At 41.3% G+C, this 22761-nt stretch overlaps 1 protein-coding gene across 1 annotated transcript in view; it reads left to right on the top strand.

Moving 5' to 3' along the window:
* The window catches only part of RSBN1L (round spermatid basic protein 1 like), a 133146-nt gene extending 122967 nt beyond the window's left edge, over positions 1 to 10179 (top strand). Inside the window, exons 6-8 of the mRNA XM_068276218.1 lie at positions 1337 to 1504; positions 6994 to 7102; positions 9139 to 10179. Of these exons, the coding sequence (XP_068132319.1) occupies positions 1337 to 1504; positions 6994 to 7102; positions 9139 to 9729 (868 nt within the window). The 3' untranslated portion in view covers positions 9730 to 10179. The remainder of the gene's footprint in view (positions 1 to 1336; positions 1505 to 6993; positions 7103 to 9138) is intronic.
* The last annotated feature ends 12582 nt before the right edge of the window (positions 10180 to 22761 follow it).

Here is a 22761-nt window from a genome sequence, read left to right as displayed (position 1 = left end):
GGAGTCGTCTCCACCTCTCAGTCACTACTAGAGGTCCTAAAGTAGACTTTAATTGCTAACAAAGCATTGGGGGGATGCAATGGGGAAGAACAGATCAATGTTCAAATACACAATTAAAAAAAATGAAATAAATTTAAGCGTGCAAATTTAATTAACACTATGGACATGTTTACTGAAACTCCAGTCACAGCCTGCATAGTGCAATTTGCGCTATAGTTGCAGTTATGCTTTGAAGTGTGTCTGAAGTGAAAAAATGAATAAAAGTTATATATTTACCTCAAAGGGAAGCCTCTGGATACCCCAGAAGCTTCCCTCATCCTCTTTAACCCTGCTGATCCCTGCTGGGACCCTCCGAATATATTTGACAAGGGCTTGTTGAATATGTTTGCACAGTCATGCTCCCATGTGGCCACACTGTGCAGGCGCAAGTACGTTGGATGCCTGCACAGTAGCATGGAGCTGCTCATGTATAGCACAAGTGACTATGCTACTTTGCATGCGCAGTGCAGCTGCACCCTTACATGGAGAGAGTAGCACAGCAGTGAAGAAGGGCTAGTTCACACCCAGAATGCAAATCGTGATTGCAACTCTGATTACAATTTTGCTGCAATTTTACGTTGTGATTCCTGTTCAATAGTACAAAAAATCACATCGCAGTTGCAACCAAAGCGCTACATGCAGCATGTTTGGGACTTATGCAAATCGCAAATGTTCCAGTGAGAACGATCCCGTAGGGATACATTAGCAGCAGCGCTTTGCTGATCGCTGACAATCAGCAAAGTGCTGAAAAGCGCCTAAGTGTGAACCAGCCCGAAGAGGGTTCCGGCGAATAGCAATGGGGTCAAGGAGTGGACAAGGCTCTGAATCATCCAGAGGTCTCCCTCTACCTAGGTAAGTATCTGTTTCTTTTTTCTCTCGCAGGTTTGCTTTAATCTATCTATAGACCTAAAATTAAAGTTGGGCCATCCAGAAACATTATGCAAAGATCACATACATGTGGATTATTCAGTGTTGGGGGCACAATAAATGGATACATTAGGGACCCTTGCCCTCGTTCACTCCGCTGGCACTTCTTCTCACCTTTTAAAATAGCTCAAACTGACTGTTCAGCTCAGCAATCCTGTTGCCACAAAGCGTTTTGTACAGGCTTCTAAATTGTGTTTGAATTTCCATCTGCCCTCTTATATCTATGACCTGATTTACGTGGTACTAGCAGTGGAAACACTCTGAGCTACTTACTTGCACTGGTTTCAGGCAGTTCAACCAGGCAGTAAAATGAACAAAAAAATTATTAAATTCAGTTAGATTTAAAACATATTTACTATTTTTCTTGCAGAACTACAAATGAAATAAAAAACCTACAGTACCTACCTCGAGCTAGTGAGCCTCGGGAAATGCTATTTGAAGATAGGACAAGAGCACATGCTGATCACATAGGACAAGGCTTTGAGCGTCAGACCACAGCAGCTGTAGGAGTGCTGAAGGCAGTGCACTGTGGAGAGTGGTAAGCAATGTAGTTGTAAATACTGTATATTTGCAATGGGCATCACATAAATACGGATTAGATTTAAGTTTTTTTTTTTTTTTTTTCTTTATAGCATAAGAATGCAATATATTAAAGTAGTGCAGATAGTTCCAAAGCTGTAACTGTATGTCAGCCACGTTACATTTTTTTTTTTCCAGCAAAGGTATTATTATATGAAAGATAGAGAGAAAATTTACAAACCATGCACATTTTGCCAGAAACCTTTAATTACAAAATGCAGAAAATACATGTACAACTTGTAAGGACATATAAGAAGAAATATATTATAAAAGAGAAATCTATAAAAGTATAAAGAATTATACGAACACAGAAAACACAAAAACATCCAGCCTAAGGTGAAGCACATCCAAAGACCAAGAAAAAAAAGCTAGACAGAGGGTAATCTCTCACTCCAGGGAGACCAAACCTTGTCAAATTGCTCTTCCTGATTAATCAGGGAGGGGGTAATCTTTTCCACCCAATAGGTTTCATTCATTTATGGGAGAGGAGAGCATAGACCTTTAATCCTTAGCTATGATGGCCTTAGCAGCATTACAAAAATGGACCAATAATTTATTCTCGAAATAAAGCGGAATATAACCCTGCATTTCAACTTTGCTCTAAAACATTATTTACAGCATACTATATGCAACCACTAGACCAGCATTGGAAGGGTTGCACACAGAGCTTTAAAGTTCCGTGGAGAGAAATGCTGCTGCAGCTGAAGTTTAGATAGATACATTTAAGTAAACACAATGTAACAAGTGAGGAATGTGACTCACTCTCTCTCTCTGTGTCTGGGAGCTCCTGCACAGTCAGTGTGTGTCACATTCCACATTTGTTACATTGTGTTTACTTAAATGTATCTATCTAAACTTCAGAAGAGGCAGCATTTCTCTCCACGGAACTGTAAAGCTCTGTGTGTAACCCTTCCAATGCTGGTCTAGTAAAAATAAAAATGCTGGTTGCATATAATATGCTGTAAATAATGTTTTAGTGCAAAGTTGAAATGCAGGGTTATATTCCGCTTTAAGTGAGAGAAGGAAGCCTCTTTCCAAACGGGGCCATCCAGGCGTTCTAACCTTGTGACATTTTAACTAAACCCTGCTTAGTCCTTTTATATGTGCAAGCATTATTGTTTATAAAGGCTAACTTACATTTTATTGGAAAGAAAGGCCACTTCATGTTTATTTAAATATATATGTGAGCCACCAAATAAAAAACTGACCATTTCATTTGGCAGTCCAATTGGTATATCTGGGTGTAGAAAATACCAGGAAAGTGCTACATGCCTGCAGTACCCTCTATCAATAGATATTTTGTTAAAATCCTTCATCAATCAGGAGTAAATATTGCCTTGTGTTTTCCAGCCCTTAATTCCATTGAAAGGAAATGATGAGGTTACAGTACAGTGTAGCGAGATGACATTGTGGCTACAGTTTTTAAAGACGGCCTCCAGAGAGAACTCAGACCTGAACCCCATATAACATTTCCAGGCTAAATTGGAATGTTGACTGTGAGATGAGGCCAATTTCTCTGCTTCACTGCATAACTTCACCACTGCTTTTTGTCTGAAGGGAGACTGATCACCATAGCCATTTTCCAAAATGTGATGGAAAGCCTTTACAGAATAATAGATGAGTTTGTAACAGCAATATGGTTTAAAATTCAGTGTTGAAATCTCATGAGTCTCGTGTTCCTGTGTCCATATACTTTTGGACTGATAGTTTATATTGTATTAGTCCAGTGTTGTTTCCTATTCTGGGCACATCAGGCAAGATCTGGAGTCCATGCACGTTCCCTAATTATGTATGAGTCATAGATGGCAAGCACCTTCAGCTTGTGATTCCTTTATCTAGTGGCAGCAGATACTTTATGGGACCATTATCACATAAAATGTAAAATGGTTTGTTATAAAAAATATGTACGGTAATACGTGTATATAAATGTATTTTTGTTCTAAAATTAAATGCTTTTTGTGTGTGTGTGTGTGTGTGTGTGTGTTTCTATGTCACTATCACTTACATTGATTTGTAAAAAGCTGACAGGTTTTAGACAAGTACATCTCATTGTGGGGGATTTTCACATTTCACTGAATGGCAATTGCTAAATCCAACCGCCAAAATAGTGAGCATTCTGGAGACAGGCGTGCTTACATCTTTGTATAGATCCTTTCCAGCGAGTGCTTTTGTAAAGAATAGTAGGAGATACTGAGAATCCCACTTGAGGATTTGGACAAGTCAAAAACCTGTCAGATTTGTTCTGCTTACTGTAAGAGAAAAGTAATTTAAAGTGTATTTTAATTTGAGAGAAATGTATTTCCAATGAAGGTGTTCAGATTAATTTTTACATTTTACAAATGTTTTTGCTATAGTGGTCCTTTAACCTTTTCCACGCCCCCTAGAATTCCCTCCTAGTATACTGCAGCACCGCATACTTCTCTTTCTCCCCAGCCTGCCACCTCCTATATGCAGAACAGTGCAGAGAAAGCTTTGATACTTGCCTATTTTGGACAGCATCAAAAATGGAAACGGGAAGGGACACAAAATGTAGGATTTATATAGACAAAGGGTGGAGGGTATGGGAGGAGAAAGAGGAGAGCGCACTCAGGATGGTAGCAGTTGTCCCTGGCAATAATCTCACCTTTAGGACTGACACAGGGGTGAGATCATTCCCCGGCACTATCCAGTGGCTTCCAGAGAGCGGCACCACCACCATTTTGATCCTCAGCCTACACACTATATAACACCACTACAGGACGCTCCCCTGTATATACAGGAGTCTTTTATATATATATATATATATATATATATATATATATATATATATATATATATATATATATATATACTGCCCAGTGTATATGGGACACCACCGACTGCAATAAACGTAGGATTTGGAGCCCAAGATAAAGGACTGGGAGCATGCCTGCTGGATAACTGCTTCCGCTGCACTCTGCATTGTCTGCACTTGCCACAGGGAATGTAGGAGGGACACCTGGCCGCACATTCGCACTATAAGACGTGCAGGCCCATTTCTAGGGCCGTGCGGCTGCCCTGAGCGCTGAGAAATGGGGAGGAGCAGTGATGGAGAGGGAAGCGCAGACGCAGGGAGGGCGACCCGACCTCTCCCTCCCTTCCTCTCCTAGGCTGCCCTCCATGCTCCCCCCTACGCTGCAGACTGCAGAATGAGTGCAGGGAAGCGTTGTATAGAACAGCAACTCACCTCCCTGCATTCCAATCACCGATCACTTGCCGCTGGTCTTCTGCTCTGCATAGCCGTGTATACACACTATACTTCCTGTTTAATGCAGCCAGTGGCAAGTGATCGGCTATTAGAACGCAGGGAGGGGAGTTGCTGCTCTATACAACGCCTCCCTGCGCTCACACTGCAGTCTGCAGCGGAGGGGGGAGCATGGAGGGCAGCCCGGGAGAGGAAGGTAGGTAGAGGTTGGGCCGCCCTCCCCGCGGCTGACTCCCCACTCCATTATTCACCTACCTATCTAACCTATACTGGGGGCACCTGCCTATCTAACCTATACTGGGGGCAACTATACTGGCTACCTATACTAGAGGCACCTACCTGGCTAACCTATACTGGGGGCAATTATACTGGGGCACCTATGCCTGGCTACCTATACTGGGGGGACCTATTGCCGGCTAGCTATACTGGGGCCCCTATGCCTGGCTTCCTATACTGCGGCGACTTGTACGTGGCTACCTATACTGAGTGCAACCTAGTGGCTAACCTATACCTGGTACAGGTACATGTATACCTGGCTCCACGTCGGCCCCCCCGAGGTATACATGTACCAGGTATAGGTTAGCCACTAGGTTGCACTCAGTATAGGTAGCCACGTATAAGTAGCCGCAATATAGGCCACGTATAAGTCGCCGCAATATAGGAAGCCAGGCAATTTAGTCGCCGCAATATAGGAAGCCAGGCAATTTGTACACCCTCGTCCTGGGTGAATTGTAGCCTAGAAACTGCCCTGAAGACAAACCAGTTAAATATGGTTCCCTGCTGGTCTAGTGGTCCCCCCGTCCATTGTAGCCTTCTCTGGTAGTCAAGTGGTCCCTCCCTTCCTTTTACAGAGCTACCTGGTGGTCTAGTGGTCCCCCTCCCTTATAGTTTTTTTTCTGTTCGACTAGTGGCTCTCTCTGTGATACCAAAGCTTTCTGCTATTTTTTTTTTCTTCCTTTTTGTTTTCTAAAATGATCACAAATCAGTGTTTTGAGTGATTAATTATCTAGCAATAGCATCTAATAGAGGAACTATTGAATATAATGTGATTATTAAAATTGCTTATTTAAAGGGGCACTATGGCTAAGTTCTTCTTATATTATCATTTAATATAAAATATGTGCAATTGTAGCAATGTGTAAGACTTGTATTGTGGCTAAATAAAACTCTGCTTCAATATTGCTTTACCCTAAATCAGTGCTGGAGTCCCGTCGCCAGAGAAAGCTAAGCGACGCTGAACCAGCACATTCCATTCTGCAGGAGGAGGCTGCCTTATCAGTCGTTTCATCTGAAGTTGTAATCTCCCCCTTTGATGTATGGGAGAGGTTTCACCCAACGTCTAACTGCACATTAGTGCTGTTACAGCTCCTCTGATCTGCCGTACGTCTCAGGACAATGACGTACGGCTCTGATGAAAAAAATGCTCCCCATTGAGGCCCCCCTTCAGAGACACAAGCAGGACACTGGCTACACAGCACTTGCGTGTGCTGAATCAAGACGCTGGAATCCTGTGCATAAGAGAAGCTGGTCTCCATGGCAACTGACAACAAGTGGTGACCCTGCCTGTGCCAGCTTCTCTGAAGGGGGGCCTCAGCAGGGAGCATTTTTTTCATCAGAGCCGTAAGTCATTGTCCTGAGACGTACGGCAGATCAGAGGAGCTGTAACAGCACTAATGTGCAGTTAGACGTTGGGTGAAACCTCTCCCATACATCAAAGGGGGAGATTACAACTTCAGATGAAATGACTGATAAGGCAGCCTCCTCCTGCAGAATGGAATGTGCTGGTTCAGCGTCGCTTAGCTTTCTCTGGCGACGGGACTCCAGCACTGATTTAGGGTAAAGCAATATTGAAACAGAGTTTTATTCAGCCACAATACAAGTCTTACACATTGCTACAATTGCACATATTTTATATTAAATGAGAATATAAGAAGAATTTAGCCATAGTGCCCCTTTAATTTATTATTTTGTCAGGGTTTGTCCATTGTAAAATCTTTCCTCACCGTAATTTACATTCTGAAATGTATCACAAGCGGTGCCATCTTTACTGCTGGCAGGTGCATCACTGCAGAGTGTTTGTTTACTGATCATTCCCATGCCAGCAGAAATAGCATCTGGTCTCCAAGAATGCACTGGAAGGGGATATCTGCATAATAATCAGCTATACAGTACATGCTAAGTAATTACATTTTCATAATAAAATAACTTTTCTATATGTATTATAGGAATGAGCAGCCTCGGATAACCAAAGACGTAATATGCTTTCATGCTGAAGACTTCTTAGAGGTGGTACAAAGGCTACAATTAGACCTGCATGAACCTCCATTATCACAGGTGAAGTGTGCCTTCCATAGACTCCACTGCTATTTCTTCCAGTGTAGCTAAGAGATTTGGGATCTAATACTTAAGAGTTATTTTCATTTTGCTTGTTTTAACTTAACATATTCAGTCATGTTCACAACAACTAAAAAGAAATACATTGTTTTATATAATGATATTAAAACATAGAATGAAAATATCTCTTTATAACCTCATTTCCATTGCAGGGCAGTTATTTTGCTATTAGTGTTGTATTCGAGTATGTTTTTGCTTTATATCGCTTGATCAGTGATAAATGCTAAAATAATAACCTTGATGCTGAATAGAGCAAGCAGCCATCAGCTCTAAAGGGATACTTAAGTCAAAAATAGAAAATATTTACTCACCCGGGGCATCCCTCAGCCCCCTGAAGCTGTATGGTGCCCTCGCAGCCTCGCTCCGATCCTCCTGTCCCCGCCGGCGGCTACTTCCGGGTTCGGCGACAGCCGCCGACAGGCTGGGAACGCGAATGATTCTCCCCGTTCCCAGCCGCTATATCACCCTCTATGCTGCTATAGCGTATATGTTATACGCTATAGCAGCATAGAGAGTGATATAGCGGCTGGGAACGCGGAGAATCACTCGCGTTCCCAACCTGTCAGCGGCTGTCGCCGAACCTGGAAGTAGCCGCCGGCGGGGACAGGAGGATCGGAGCGAGGCTGCGAGGGCGCCATACAGCTTCAGGGGTCTGAGGGATGCCCCAGGTGAGTAAAAATCATTTTTTATTTTTGACTTAAGTATCCCTTTAAAACTCAGCTTAAAATGGAGTTAAAATTTGAGGACCAAGTTTGAAAGCATTAACGGTGGGGGTGTGTCTGGCTGGTGGGAGCGAGTTCCAGAGAGTGGGGGCAGCTGTAGTTAAGTTCTGCAATTGTGCATGGGAGTGAGGTATGCGCGGTGCAAACAGGTTTACGTCGTTGGAGGATCGGAAGGGGTTGGCCGGTATGGGTCTGTGGACGGACCAGGTCCTTTGGCAATTTGTAGGCCAAGCACAGAATTGGGAAATTGATCCTAAAGCAGATGGGGAGCCAGTGGAGAGCTTTACAGAAGGGAGTTGTAGAGGCACTGCGATAAGTGGAGTTACTTTGATGTACTTTGTCTGCCAGGCTGTGGGTACCTATAACCAATGGGGGCACCAATAACAAGGTTGAAAGCAGCATTATGGGGCAATTTTCACAGGAGAATGCTATTGTGTGGGAAGGCGACTGGCAGCACAGCACTTGAGTCCTGTGATGGAACCACAGCAGAGAAATCTAATGCTTCTAAGCAAGTATGAAATGTTTCCCTACGTTTAATGTTATTTACTTACAGTATATATGGCCTTCACAACACAAGTAAGCAAGTAGGATGAGTATAGGCATGCTTTAAACATGTTGAGGTATGAAGAGGAGATAAGTCTCCATACTAGCAGTAATAATATAATGTTACTTGTTCTCAGAGTCATTGTAGTTGCTGAATAGTTTTCTGGATGTGTAAGATTATAAATGATCATGGTATTGCAAGTATTTCTTATACAGAATTTAAATGTTTTGGGGGGAAAAAACCATTCCTGTGCCAGGCGAGATTATCCTGCATGTTCCACTGGTTATGGTTGCAGATGAATTGCACAGGGTCTGCAAAAGGGTGGGCCATTCACCACTCAGTGTAGACTGTCAAGGCTGCATGTACTGTAAGCATGTTTCCAGTCATTAAGCAGAATTTAAATGTTTGTGGGGAAAAAACCTTCCTGAGCCAGGTGAGAGCTGATCCTGCATGGTTCACGGGCTACTGGTTAGGATTACAGATGAACTGATGAAGTTCTGCAGAAGGGTGGGCCATTCACCTCACGGTGTAGACTTTCATGGCTGCAAGTAAGCATGCTTCCAGTCATCTGCCATGTCTGCAAAATTATGTCTGGCTGTGGACTGAAAAATAAAGGGAATTTTTAGTAACATTAAATTACAAAATGGCTGGTGTATCACTAACACGTTATATACATTTTTCAATATGGTTGTATAACCTTTTTTTTTCAGTGTGTCCAGTGGGTTGATGATGCAAAGCTCAATCAACTACGCAGAGAGGGTATTCGTTATGCAAGGATTCAGTTATATGATGATGACATCTATTTTATCCCAAGAAATGTGGTGCATCAGTTCAAGACCGTTTCAGCAGTGTGCAGTCTAGCCTGGCATATCCGCCTCAAAGTATACCACACAGAAGTGGAACAGAAAAGCAGTAATATGGAAGAAGCAAGGGTGAAACCAGACATTGGGAAAGAAGAACATACATTTAATGCCGTAAGCACACAAACCTCTCATGTACAGTTTTCCGACATCAGGCAGTTTAAGGACCTTGAGCAAAAATCCCACCAAGTAAAACGCGAACCAGTGTCTCCACAGCAGACTAGCCACACATTTGGCAGTATCAATCTTCCATCTATGTCCATAGCTCCCAACGAATTTCAGACTTGCACAATGAAAACTGAACACGCCAAGGAATCTCAAAACAGACCTGAAAGTGAGACTTTGGGGAATATTAACCAAGATTTGAGAGACAATAGAGGGGACCTTCCACAACCTATACCCACAAGCCCAGTCGTGCGGACAGAAGAGGAACTGTGCTAAAATAAGTGTATATAGTTATATTTTGTTTTTATTCTATATAACGTAACAATAATGTAAAGACTGGTCAATCTTGGGCAAGCTTTTGCTTGCTTCGTAGTCTGTTACTGAATCTAGTTATGTAGCGATGTAACATTCCTCAGTGCCTGTCCGTAACTGTGAAATATCAAAGCACTTAGGGCCAGATGCACTGTAAACACTGCAGGTTTAACATAAAGTCTCTCTAAAGTTTTCAGTTGTAGGTCCTAGGATAGAGCTGACATTAACATATATATTTTTTGTAAGATGAGCCAGAATTCTTTTTTGACAATTCCAGGCTTTTCCATAGAGCTTATTTATATCAAGTTTTCCTTTTAAAGGTGTCAGCACTGTAGTGTAAATAGCTTTTTTAAATCTTTTTAGTGTGATTTTTACTGAAATGTGAACCACCTAATAAAGGTTCATAACAATGCATTTGGTTTTATTTGTGAACAAAATAAGGTCTGGTATGTTATTGTGACACAACAAAAAACATGGGATTTTATACTGTACTAGTCCAGCTCTTCCATAATGTTGGCATTAAATGGTTTGTACCGTAGACATGTTTCTTTGTATACGCATAATGGCTATAAAAGACAGTCCCTAGTATCCCAGCTGCATGTTCAATTTGCTAATTTGCCATTATACATTGCACTGTACTAGACTCCAAGGCTACTGGAGCTCAGATCTTGCTGGATAGATTTGTTCATTTTTCTGAGCACCTCCTAACAGTCTTGCAAATGTAGATAATGTCATCTGTACCATCAGGTGGCAAACGCTATATATTGATTCTTTATAGATCTTTTTAAGGGATGTTGGTAAAATGCTGACTTTTTGTCTGTGAATTGCTCTAGCCAACTTCACCTAACTGTCATCAGAGTTTAAACATTAGCTGCTTTTGATTCTGCGTTTCTTCTAGTAAATCAATATTGCCAGCCAGAAATTATATGTTCTTTCTCAATTAGTGCCCTCTCCCTCACTTCCTGCCTGACCCCAATTCTTTTTTTCCTTTAGCCTTTTGTAGAGCAGAGTCTGAGAAAAGCGTAGACTCACCTCAAAGGTCTTTCTTGTCTATTTAATTTTCCTTATTCCCTTGTTATTTTCAAGGATTGTTTACCTGTGCGTATTACATAAAATTAAAGCGTACATGTTTTTTAAAGTGTATCTGAGATGGGCAAATAAAAAGATTTCAAACTTACCTGAGGCTTCGCAGCGATGCGTCTCTCGCCATCCTCCCGAGTGGCTCCGTATGCCTGGTATCTGTCCCGGTAATCTGGCTCAGTCGCGCCAGTCGACTCTTCTGCGCATGCACGGAGGGGCCTCGCATGCGCGGAAGAGCCGACTGGCGCAGCTGAGCAAGATTACTGGGACAGATACCAGGAGAAAGGAGCCACTCGGGAGGACGGTGAGGGATGCATCAGTGCTCATGGGACTGGAGTAGGTATAAAATCTTTTTATTTGCCTATCCCAGGTTTCCTTTAAGTACTTAATAGAAAAGCCAGATGGACACAGGATCAAATAAAGCCTTGGATTTGATTCAGCGGAGTAACTGCAGTTTTGCTACAGCGCTACATGATCAGAGGTACAGAATCCCAGTTGTGGGTCCACATAGGGAGCAGGGAAGCCTCCTTGCTCCTCCTGGGGCACCGTAGCTAGAAAACCGCTGTATGGTAGGGGGGAGTATCCCACCATCTCAGTCTCTTCACTGAAAAAAATCCAAGACTGTATCTGATCACGTACCCACCTCTTTTCTATTAAGTACTTGCAACAATACTATGGTGATTAGTGGATGCACAGATCTATCAGCCATTAATGATCTGATCCTGTTTCTGCCGCTGTGTGCTTGTCGCTCGCTGCTGCTGCTGCTGCTGCTTCTTGTTATGGCTTTTAAATGTAAATGATCGGTGGGAAAACGGAAGGAGATCACGGACAACTGAAGAAGATTCAAGACACTCCCAGCTTCAGTTTTCATGTGATCATACAATTTTATGTTTAGTATGACTGAAAAACATTTAGATCTTTAGATCTATGTATTTTAATTCCAATATACACTGTTTATCTTATTGGGAAGAGGAGCATTTCAGAAAGCATTCTGTTTTCAAGTAGTCGGCTTATGGCAGCTTTCATGCAGGTATCCTAGCATCCTATAGCATATGTGCAATCATTACAAAATTTGATCACATTTCCTAAAATTGTATATGTTTGTTCGGAGACGTTACCTGTTCAGCTTAGTCCGACACATGCTTCCAGTGGGGGAGGAGCCATGGAAGGAAGTTGGTTTGCTGTGTCATAGAATCCTGCTTACTTGCCAACAAACTATATTATAGGTATGCCTTAAGTGTGCAGTACACAGTACAACCATTACAGGCATTTTAGATTTCATCTGCTTAGACTCAGTATTGAATAAAGGTAATACTTTTTGAACATAGTATTGTGGACAATAGCATCCTGTAGTGCTTACAGTAGAGAGTCATTACCATCCAGGTGGGCAGGCTTAAATCCAATAGGCTATTTTCATTAAATATTTTTATTATAGCCACAAACTTTGCTACAGAAATTGCTGTATAAGTGTCCTCTGCCTGCTGTCAGACCTGCATTATTATTTTTGTAGGGGAGAGGAAAATTGAACAGCGCTGAGGTCACTCCAATTTCAGTTGACTTTTAGCAAGATCACGAAATGGTGAATTTGAACAATATATATATTTTCTCACTTGTCCTATTTATATAATGCAGGGGGAGTTAAACATGGTAGGGAAAATATGAAAAGTATTCATGCATTTTAACTAAAAGTAGAGTTGCTTAAACATTACAAGTGTAAAAGTGCAGAAATATTATAAGAAATGGTGTCTTCCATTGTTATTATTCCTTCACTGAAGTAAAAATAGCAGCATGTAGATGTCTCCATTACAGCATTAATAGAGCTGATTTTTTTAACATGCTTGTTAAGTCATAGGTGTTGGCACAGCATTTTGGACACTTTTTTTTTTTTCCTTTTTCCTTTCTTCTTTTGGACACACAGTATGATCACTGGACACCAACAGTATTGGTATGATTGTTGTTCCTATATCATTATTAAGACACTTTTGCGTGCTTTAATCTATTTACATAATGGAAACGTCTTCCAAAGAGATTTGCAAGGTGAATGGTGAACAGAAGGCCTGTTATAGCAACATGGTATCCATCAGTTCATATTGTAGAAACCAGGGCTGTGGTCGTTACAAAAATCATCCGACTCCTCAGTTTATGAAAACTCTGACTCCAGGTACCTAAAACTGCTCCGACTTCGACTCTTTAGTCTAATTTTTACAAAGGCTATGTATTTGGTTCAAAAATCATCCAACTCCTCAATTTATTGAAACCACCGACTCCAGGTACCCAAAATTGCTTCGACTCCACAGCCCTGGTAGAAACACAGATATAAGACATTTGCTGTATTGGAAGCAGGAGTATGTTCTGCCTGTTTAAATCCAATTGGTGCAAGGCTATTTTTCCTCAAATTAGGGCAGCATTCTCGAAAAGAGGGTTCTTCATTATCTAGTTTTCATATTGTAGCGCTCAAAGCTCCGGGGAGATGCGGTGAGGGGAAATTTCTCCAGAAGAGACACCGAAAACCATACAAAAACCCTAAAGAAAAATCTTTGAATTTTTCTACTTTAAAATTGTATTTGCTTAAACATTTCTACATCTCATAAGTTATCAGTATTTTCAGTTTACCAGCTATGTATTTGTTGATATCAGTCACCTAGTCAAATGTAAGAGAGTATTCGGAATCAAAGCAGTTGTCTTCTTCTGTGCCAAAACAGATATTACATTTGGACACAACAAGTAATTTTTTCTTTGGTAGTTTAAAGGGTACCTGAAGTGACTTGTAACAATGGGCTCTGTTCACAAAACTTCTCATAAATTACTTTACTTATCACCTAATTTATAAAAATAACCTTTCAGCACATTTACAAGCAAAATAATTACTCACAGTAAGTTGTTCCTGATTAACTTCATTTCAATATTACTTTTCTTACCTTAATTATATTATATTTTTGCTCTTTGGGAGCTTAAAAAAAGTAACACCGATAAGGTGAAAACAAAGGAAAACGAGTGAAAAAGCTTTGTGAATCATGGCCATTGTCGGATAAACACATGCATATACAGGGAGTGCAGAATTATTAGGCAAGTTGTATTTTTGAGGAATAATTGTATTATTGAACAACAACCATGTTCTCAATGAACCCAAAAAACTCATTAATATCAAAGCTGAATATTTTTGAAAGTAGTTTTTAGTTTGTTTTTAATTTTAGCTATTTTAGGGGGATATCTGTGTGTGCAGGTGGCTATTACTGTGCATAATTATTAGGCAACTTAACAAAAAAATAAATATATACCCATTTAAATTATTTATTTTTACCAGTGAAACCAATATAACATCTCAACATTCACAAATATACATTTCTGATATTCAAAAACAAAACAAAAACAAATCAGTGACCAATATAGCCACCTTTCTTTGCAAGGACACTCAAAAGCCTGCCATCCATGGATTCTGTCAGTGTTTTGATCTGTTCACCATCAACATTGCTTGCAGCAGCAACCACAGCCTCCCAGACACTGTTCAGAGAGTTGTACTGTTTTCCCTGCTTGTAAATCTCACATTTTATGATGGACCACAGGTTCTCAATGGGGTTAAGATCAGGTGAACAAGGAGGCCATGTCATTAGTTTTTCTTCTTTTTATACCCTTTCTTGCCAGCCACGCTGTGGAGTACTTGGACGCGTGTGATGGAGCATTGTCCTGCATGAAAAATCATGTTTTTCTTGAAGGATGCAGACTTCTTCCTGAACCACTGCTTGAAGAATGTGTCTTCCAGAAACTGGCAGTAGGACTGGGAGTTGAGCTTGACTCCATCCTCAACCCGAAAAGGCCCCACAAGCTCATCTTTGATGATACCAGCCCAAACCAGTACTCCACCTCCACCTTGCTGGCGTCTGAGTCGGACTGGAGCCCTCTGCCCTTTACCAATCCAGCCACGGGCCCATCCATCTGGCCCATCAAGATTCACTCTCATTTCATCAGTCCATAAAACCTTAGAAAAATCAGTCTTGAGATATTTCTTGGCCCAGTCTTGACGTTTCAGCTTGTGTGTCTTGTTCAGTGGTGGTCGTCTTTCAGCCTTTCTTACCTTGGCCATGTCTCTGAGTATTGCACACCTTGTGCTTTTGGGCACTCCAGTGATGTTGCAGCTCTGAAATATGGCCAAACTGGTGGCATCTTGGCAGCTGCACGCTTGACTTTTCTCAGTTCATGGACCGTTATTTTGCGCCTTGGTTTTTCCACACGCTTCTTGCAACCCTGTTGCCTATTTTGAATGAAACGCTTGATTGTTTGATGATCACGCTTCAGAAGCTTTGCAATTTTAAAAGTGCTGCATCCCTCTGCAAGATATCTCACTATTTTTGACTTTTCTGAGCCTGTCAAGTCCTTCTTTTGACCCATTTTGCCAAAGGAAAGGAAGTTGCCGAATAATTATGCACACCTGATATAGGGTGTTGATGCCATTAGACCACACCCCTTCTCATTACAGAGATGCACATCCCCTAATATGCTTAATTGGTAGTAGGCTTTCGAGCCTATACAGCTTGGAGTAAGACAACATGCATAAAGAGGATGATGTGGTCAAAATACTCATTTGCCTAATAATTCTGCACTCCCTGTATAGTGTAAAATCGTCCCAATAGAACTAGGCTGTGTTCCTTTTTTCTTTTTGTAACTTTAGGGTTAAAGGAAACCAGAGATCTAATAAAAAAGTTTTATACATAGCTGGAGCTTCCTCCAGTCCCAGCCGCCTGGATCGCTCCTACGCCACCGTCCTCAGCCTGCTCTATCGCCGATACCTGGTCGCATAACTTCCTCCAGTTGCGGCCAGTCTGCGCAAGAGAAGTGCGCCCTCTACGTATCTCTCCGGCAGCTGCTGCTGCTCCGGCAGAGTAGATTAAAAACTTCAATGCTGTAGTTACGATTTATCTGTATAGGAGTTGAATAAACATTCATTTGAGGCAGTCAAAACGTTAAACTTTCATTTTTAGCCTTTTAAGTCAAAATAAAACTAATTTAGGATTAAGACTATTGATACAAGTATTTATCTCATCATTTTTTCTTTCCTTTTCAAGTTTGCTTTAAGACTTGTTCTTTTTGTAAACTTTATGTATATTTTCTGAAATGTCTAGGAATTTCTAGTGTTTTCAGTGTTCTCCACTGGTAAAAGCACAAAACCTATGTTAAATTAAACTAAATTATGCTTTATGGGATGGGCAGATTACAATTGCAGACTTTAAAGGTATAATTCAGGGCAGTTATATCACGCTTGACAAAGACACCTAAAGTTTTTTTGTAATCTATATCAGTTATTGTGTATTTCTCAGATCTGTGGGATAAGCTTGCCTCAGTTACAGGGAGTTAATGGTGTGGCTTATCCAGAATGAATATATGACTAAAGGTGCCCATACACTGAGCCGATTATCGGCCGATCAATCACAAATCGATCGATCGATTTGCGGCCAATTTCGATTGATTTCAATCGATCTGACATGCTGGAATTTTGTTGAGATGGCTTATCATTTTGCATTGGACCTAATGGAATTCTGAGGGCAAAAAAAATGCCATCAGATCAATTTTCATTCTGTTCCTAGTAAAAATAGTTTCTAAACACATGAGATAGATCAGAGATCTATCTGATGATCTATCTGCTGCTAATCTAACGAGTGTATGGCCTGCTTTAGTAGGGGGCTGGGCTTAAGATCCCCGTTTTCTCACCTACAGATAAAGCCACTCTTTCACAGCCATTTGCAGGTAGGCACTAGTCTGTTTTTAAGTAGCGCTGCTCATTTCCTTGCTATGTACTAATTTAATTCGTTTTTGGTCAGCTGCTCCCACTTAACAGCCATGCTTTTGGTGTATATGCAGAGCTTCTGTTTGGGTTCAAGGTGCGTTTGTAGTTCCTGGAGGGGCTCAGCGCATCTCTGATTGGAGGCCATTCGGAGGCGGCCTGGTGTTGCGCTGATCCACCTTTTGCGCAACTTTCACAGCCATAATTCAGAAAAAAAGTAAAAGGGAATCTGAGGTGAGAGGGATATCAAGGTATGTATTTCCTTTTAAACAACCATGCTAGTTGCCTGGCTGTCCTGCTGATCCTGTGTCTCAAATACTTTTGGCCATAGACCCAGAACAAGCATGCAGCAGATCAGGTACTCTGACTCAGGTTTTACTGGATTAGACATATGCTTGTTCCAGGGTTTTGACTCAGATAGTAGTTATACCAGATGAACAGCAGGGCTACCAGGCAACTGGCATTGTTTACAGGGAAATTTACAAGGAAATAAATATTGCAGCCTCCATATCCCTCTCACCTTGGGATCCCTTTAAGTGAACAGAGGAAGTTAGACTAAATACACTTTTGCTAAATTAAAGTTAACCTGAAACGGAGAGAAAAAATATATATATCTATGGAGAGGGAAGGCTTTAGATGCCATAGAGCTTTCTTGGTCCTTTCTCCTTCCTGTCGTTCCTGCATCGGGCTCAGTGAAGTTTTTCGACCAGCTTGGTTGAATATGTCTTTGGCCCCCCCTTGGGCAGTCTTTGGAAGTACTCGCATCCCTAAGTATGTCCGAAGATGAGCTGATCGATACTGCGCATGTATGCGTTTGAGTTCAGTACAAATATGCCCATCTTTGGAAGTACTCTGGGACGCATGTACTTCCTGAAGACTGCAGAGGAATCGAAAAGACGGAACTTTAACTGTGCAACAAGGTGATAGATCGAGTTTTGGGAAGACCCTATGGCAGTGATGGCTAACCTTGGCACTCCAGCTGGTGGAACTACAAGTCCCATGAGGCATTGCAATACTCTTGACAGCTCTAAGCATAATTCGGGGAGGCAGAAGCATGATGGGATTTGTAGTTTTGTCCCAGCTGGAGTGCCAAGGTTAGCCATCACTGCTCTATGGGATACAGAGCCTACCCTCTTCATAGTATAAGTATCTAACCTAAAGCGAGTTATCTCGCTTCACTTTAATTTAATATGTAATTATTGTTCGCAAGTAACAGCAGAAAATAATTTTACACTTGTAACTCCAAATCTTTCTACCCTTTTCAGACATTACAGACTAATCAGTCTAAGCTGGTTTCTTGTTCATTAACATGTGTTATTAGCACGGGGAATTAATTGGAGTTAAGCCAGTGAAGGAGCCAAGTGACTTTATTTACTTAACACTCTTGAAAAATGTAACATAACTACATTCATGAAAAGTCAATATAAAATATGCAAAAATGGTACATAGATATCGACGTATACAAACACACATATTTGCTGTGTTAAATATTTACTCCTATAAAGCCAGAAGTTCAGTCTGTGTGTGTGATGAGCAAATATGGCTGCCTGAGCTTAGCCATGTATGTGGACAGATTACCATTCACCATCAGTAATTTCAGACTGAGGCCTGGTGCACACCGAGTGGTTTTTGAAGCAATCCGCAAACCGCTTCCGCCTGTGAAAACGCTTGTCTAATGTATTTCAATGGGATGGTGCACACCAGCAGTTTGAGGTTTTTAGCAAACCGCAAACGTGGGTCCTGCAGCACTTTTGCGGTTTGCAGAAGCATTTCTGCCTCAATGTAAAGTATAGGAAAAGCTTAAACCGCTCTGGAAAATGCTAGATCGGAGCGGTTTTCTAGGCGTTTTTGTTACAGAAGCTGTTCAGTAACAGCTTTTACTGTAACAATATTTGTAATCTGCCACAGAAAAAAACGCTAGGCATGTTTAGAAGCGGTTTGAGGATCTGCTAGCGGTTTTGGTGTGCACTGTGCTTGAGACTGTCCTTGCAAAATGTTCTGCGGCTGGAAAAAAAAACCTGCACGATTTCAATCTGCTCAGTCTAACAAAAGCTTGACTAGTGCAGGTCACCTAAAGAGTGGAACAGCTGATATTTATATGTTTCAGTATAGAATGGTAAAACCCCCCCTGTCTAAAAGAGCTCATTTACTCAAGTTGAGGAAAATGGATTAGCTTGGTGTAATGCAGGCATATTCCATGCACACCTTTTATCAGTTCTGTGCATTTTGTTTACATGCTGCAACCAGTCAGGTAAGTAAATCGCACTAATAATCAGCATGACAGCATGTGTCATTGTTCTGAATGCTACCATTATCTGATCATTAAAAACCTATGATTCTGTGTATTTTGGAAACTGGTTTATGGTTATTTGGCAAACGGGATTTTGTTCTTCAAAGAATTCTTGAACAAGTTCTGTAATGATGGTTTTTGTCAAACCATATGATATGGGGTGAATCAATTTACCTAACTGTTAAATTACTTAAATATCCACAAAAGTGTGTATAATTGTCCTAATTATAAAGTAGTTACATGTTTTGTATAGATAACAATTTTCTTTTTAAAAATATCTATATATCTATATATATTTGTTATGGTTTTATTATTAAAAATAAACATCATTGTGGTAGAGCTTGACACCCTTCTCTGCCACTCATGTTATATGCGATCTCCGTGTCTGGCTTCTTGGTAGGGATTTGCTCAACAATAGCGTTTTTATGAGAATGATGCAGCAATTCTGTTCACTATTCTTTTTCATGAGTGACTTAAAGGAATACTATCGATTCACATATTTTTTTCAATTGACACAGGAATTGTTTGGGAAGTGCTGCTAAGTACTGGTGTATACATTTTAGTAGCAACTTCTTTGTTTACTGTTAGCAAAATACTTTCAAACTTTACTGACGCCAAAACTGACGGCTGACTGAGCCATGAGGAGAGGGGAAATTCACCTCACACTTGATCAGGGAACTCTGTGTAGCTCTGTGTGTGACAGAGCAGAGAGCTCCCAACAGTTGCAGATCCTATGTCCTGTGTTTCTGACTGAAGTGTCTGAAGAGAGTAGAGGAAATGTAACTAATTCTCACAGCTTTTCATACTGTTTTTGCTTTCAGAGTTTGATATGTTTGATATTTTCTTTCTGTAGTCTGATATGCAACTCTGGCTGTGCATTGAAGCAGACACCCCTTCTGCAATTGATTTGTCCCAATATAGCTAAATCCTACACGTAATAAATTACAGCTTTTTCCTCTGATATTTAACATGAAAAGTAGGAAAATGTTTACACAGCTACTTAGACATTATTTGCATACTGTCATTTTAGAACACTTGGGTATCGATAGTATTCCTTTAAGTGTTTTTTTGTTTTATGCCTATGTGGCCCTGTCTTCTTGCTTGTGAAGTCAGCACTAATTTTGTTCAAATCTTGTGCATTCTGCTGTGTCTCTGCATGGTGCATTGCATGCTGTTATATTGGGTATTCTTAGTTACTATAAGCTAGATTTTTATCACCCAAAGCGACTGTTCTTGATTGCTCTAGGTGAAAACTGTTAGAATAGATGGTCCCTAACTTTGTTGTCCCCTCCCCTAGTGATCTACCATGTTAGATAATTCTTGCCACTGCTGCAGTAGCAGGATGTCAGCTCTTTCCCTTACTTTTAAGGATGATCAATGATATGCAAAAACTTCAGAGTTGCAAATATATGCAGTGTCAAAATGGACCAATAAATTTAAACCTGGGTTTAAACTGAGTGGTCTATTTTCAAACTGCATATATTTGCATTAACATTTGCATAAACTCGGAAGTATTTGCATCTTTTTGATCATCCCTGCTTACCATCAAAAAGAATAGGCTGCTCAGCAGACATTCGAGCAGCAAGTCAGTCATTCCAGAATCATTGCCTGAAACAATCACAATTATTTTAGGCAACAGTGCTCAAGTGACACCTTTGCATTCACTTTCAACAATGGCTGTCTACTGGCCTTTTAGTATACAAGCATACAGTTTGGTTGTTTCCTGGGCAGTGTGCTCTGCTGACCAGGAGTGAGTAGCCAGTACCTGCAGCCAGAGCCAGTCTTAGGTTTCACTGTGCCCTGAGTGTAACCAGATTTTGGTGCCCTCCCCACCATTAATCCTCTATGCGCGCACACGCACCCACCCATGTGCAAGATCCCCTTTAGTGTATATAGGCAGGAACCCACCCTTTAGTGTATATAATAGGCAGATCCCCTTTTTAGTGTATAAAGGCAGATCCCCCCCCCACCCCCTTTTAGTGTATGGAGGCGTATCCACCTTTAGTATACAGTGATGTGAAAAACTATTTGCCCCCTTCCTGATTTCTTATTCTTTTGCATGTTTGTCACACAAATGTTTCTGCTCATCAAAAACCCTTAACTATTAGTCAAAGATAACATAATTGAACACAAAATGCAGTTTTAAATGATGGTTTTTATTATTTATTGAGAAAAAAAAACTCAAAACCTACATGGCCCTGTGTGAAAAAGAAATTGCCCCCTGAACCTAATAACTGGTTGGGCCACCCTTAGCAGCAATAACTGCAATCAAGCGTTTGCGATAACTTGCAACGAGTCTTTTACAGCGCTCTGGAGGAATTTTGGCCCACTCCTCTTTGCAGAATTATTGTAATTCAGCTTTATTTGAGAGTTTTCTAGCATGAACCGCCTTTTTAAGGTCATGACACATCTCAATAGGATTCAGGTCAGGACTTTGACTAGGCCAATCCAAAGTCTTCATTTTGTTTTTCTTCAGCCATTCAGAGGTAGATTTGCTGGTGTGTTTTGGGTCATTGTCCTGCTGCAGCACCCAAGATCGCTTCAGCTTGAGTTGACGAACAGATGGCCTGGCCGTACATTCTCCTTCAGGATTTTTTGGTAGACAGTAGAATTCATGGTTCCATCTATCACAGCAAGCCTTCCAGGTCCTGAAGCAGCAAAACAACTCCAGACCATCACACTACCACCACCACCATATTTTACTGTTGGTATGATGTTCTTTTGCTGAAATGCTGTGTTACTTCTACGCCAGATGTAACGGGACACGCACCTTCCAAAAAGTTCAACTTTTGTCTTGTTGGTCCACACGGTATTTTCCCAAAAGTCTTGGCAATCATTGAGATGTTTTTTTGGCAAAATTTGACGAGCCTTAATGTTCTTTTTGCTTAAAAGTGGTTTGCGTCTTGGATATCTGCCATGCAGGCCATTTTTGCCCATTCTCTTTCTTATGGTGGAGTCGTGAACACTGGGCTTAATTGAGGCAAGTGAGGCCTGCAGTTCTTTAGATGTTGTCCTGGGGTCTTTTGTGGCCTCTCGGATGAGTTTTCTCTGCGCTCTTGGGGTAATTTTGGTCGGCCGGCCACTCCTGGGAAGGTTCATCACTGTTCCATGTTTTTGCCATTTGTGGATAATGGCTCTCACTGTGGTTCGCTGGAGTCCCAAAGCTTTAGAAATGGCTTTATAACCTTTACCAGACTGATAGATCTCAATTACTTTTGTTCTCATTTGTTCCTGAATTTCTTTGGATCTTAGCATGATGTCTAGCTTTTGAGGTGCTTTTGGTCGACTTCTCTGTGTCAGATAGCTCCTATTTAAGTGATTTCTTGATTGAAACAGGTGTGTCAGTAATCAGGCCTGGGGGTGACTACAGAAATTGAACTCAGGTGTGATAAACCACAGTTAAGTTATTTTTTAACAAGGGGGCAATCCCTTTTTCACAGCGAGCCATGTAGATTTGGAGTTTTTTTTTCTCACTAAATGTGAGAGATTGCGGAAAAGCCGTCGCATGTGCTACTGAGCAGGCGGCTGATTCCACGTCCAGTGCGGCGGTTTGCACGCGGAAGCGTGTGTTTGGTAGCAGGGCAAAACGCGGAAAAGCCGCCGCATGCAACAGTAAGGCGGCTGGTTCCGCGTCCAGTGCGGCGGTTTGCACGCGGCAGCGTGTGTCTGGTGTGGCTGAGTCTGTTAGTGCACATAGGCGTAGGAATACACGCGCCCGCGCGCTGAGAGGCAGCATTCTTATACTAAGCAGGAAGAGTCAGCTGATCACGCCAATCAGCTGACTCCAGGGCAGGATACTATTGGTTGAGCAATTAGGGGTGGTGCTGGAGAGCACTACTCCATATATAGT

The sequence above is a fragment of the Hyperolius riggenbachi genome, chromosome 3 (assembly GCF_040937935.1).
Source record: "Hyperolius riggenbachi isolate aHypRig1 chromosome 3, aHypRig1.pri, whole genome shotgun sequence".
NCBI classification, from domain to species: Eukaryota; Metazoa; Chordata; class Amphibia; order Anura; family Hyperoliidae; genus Hyperolius; species Hyperolius riggenbachi.
This window is presented reverse-complemented; position numbering and strand designations above follow the sequence as displayed.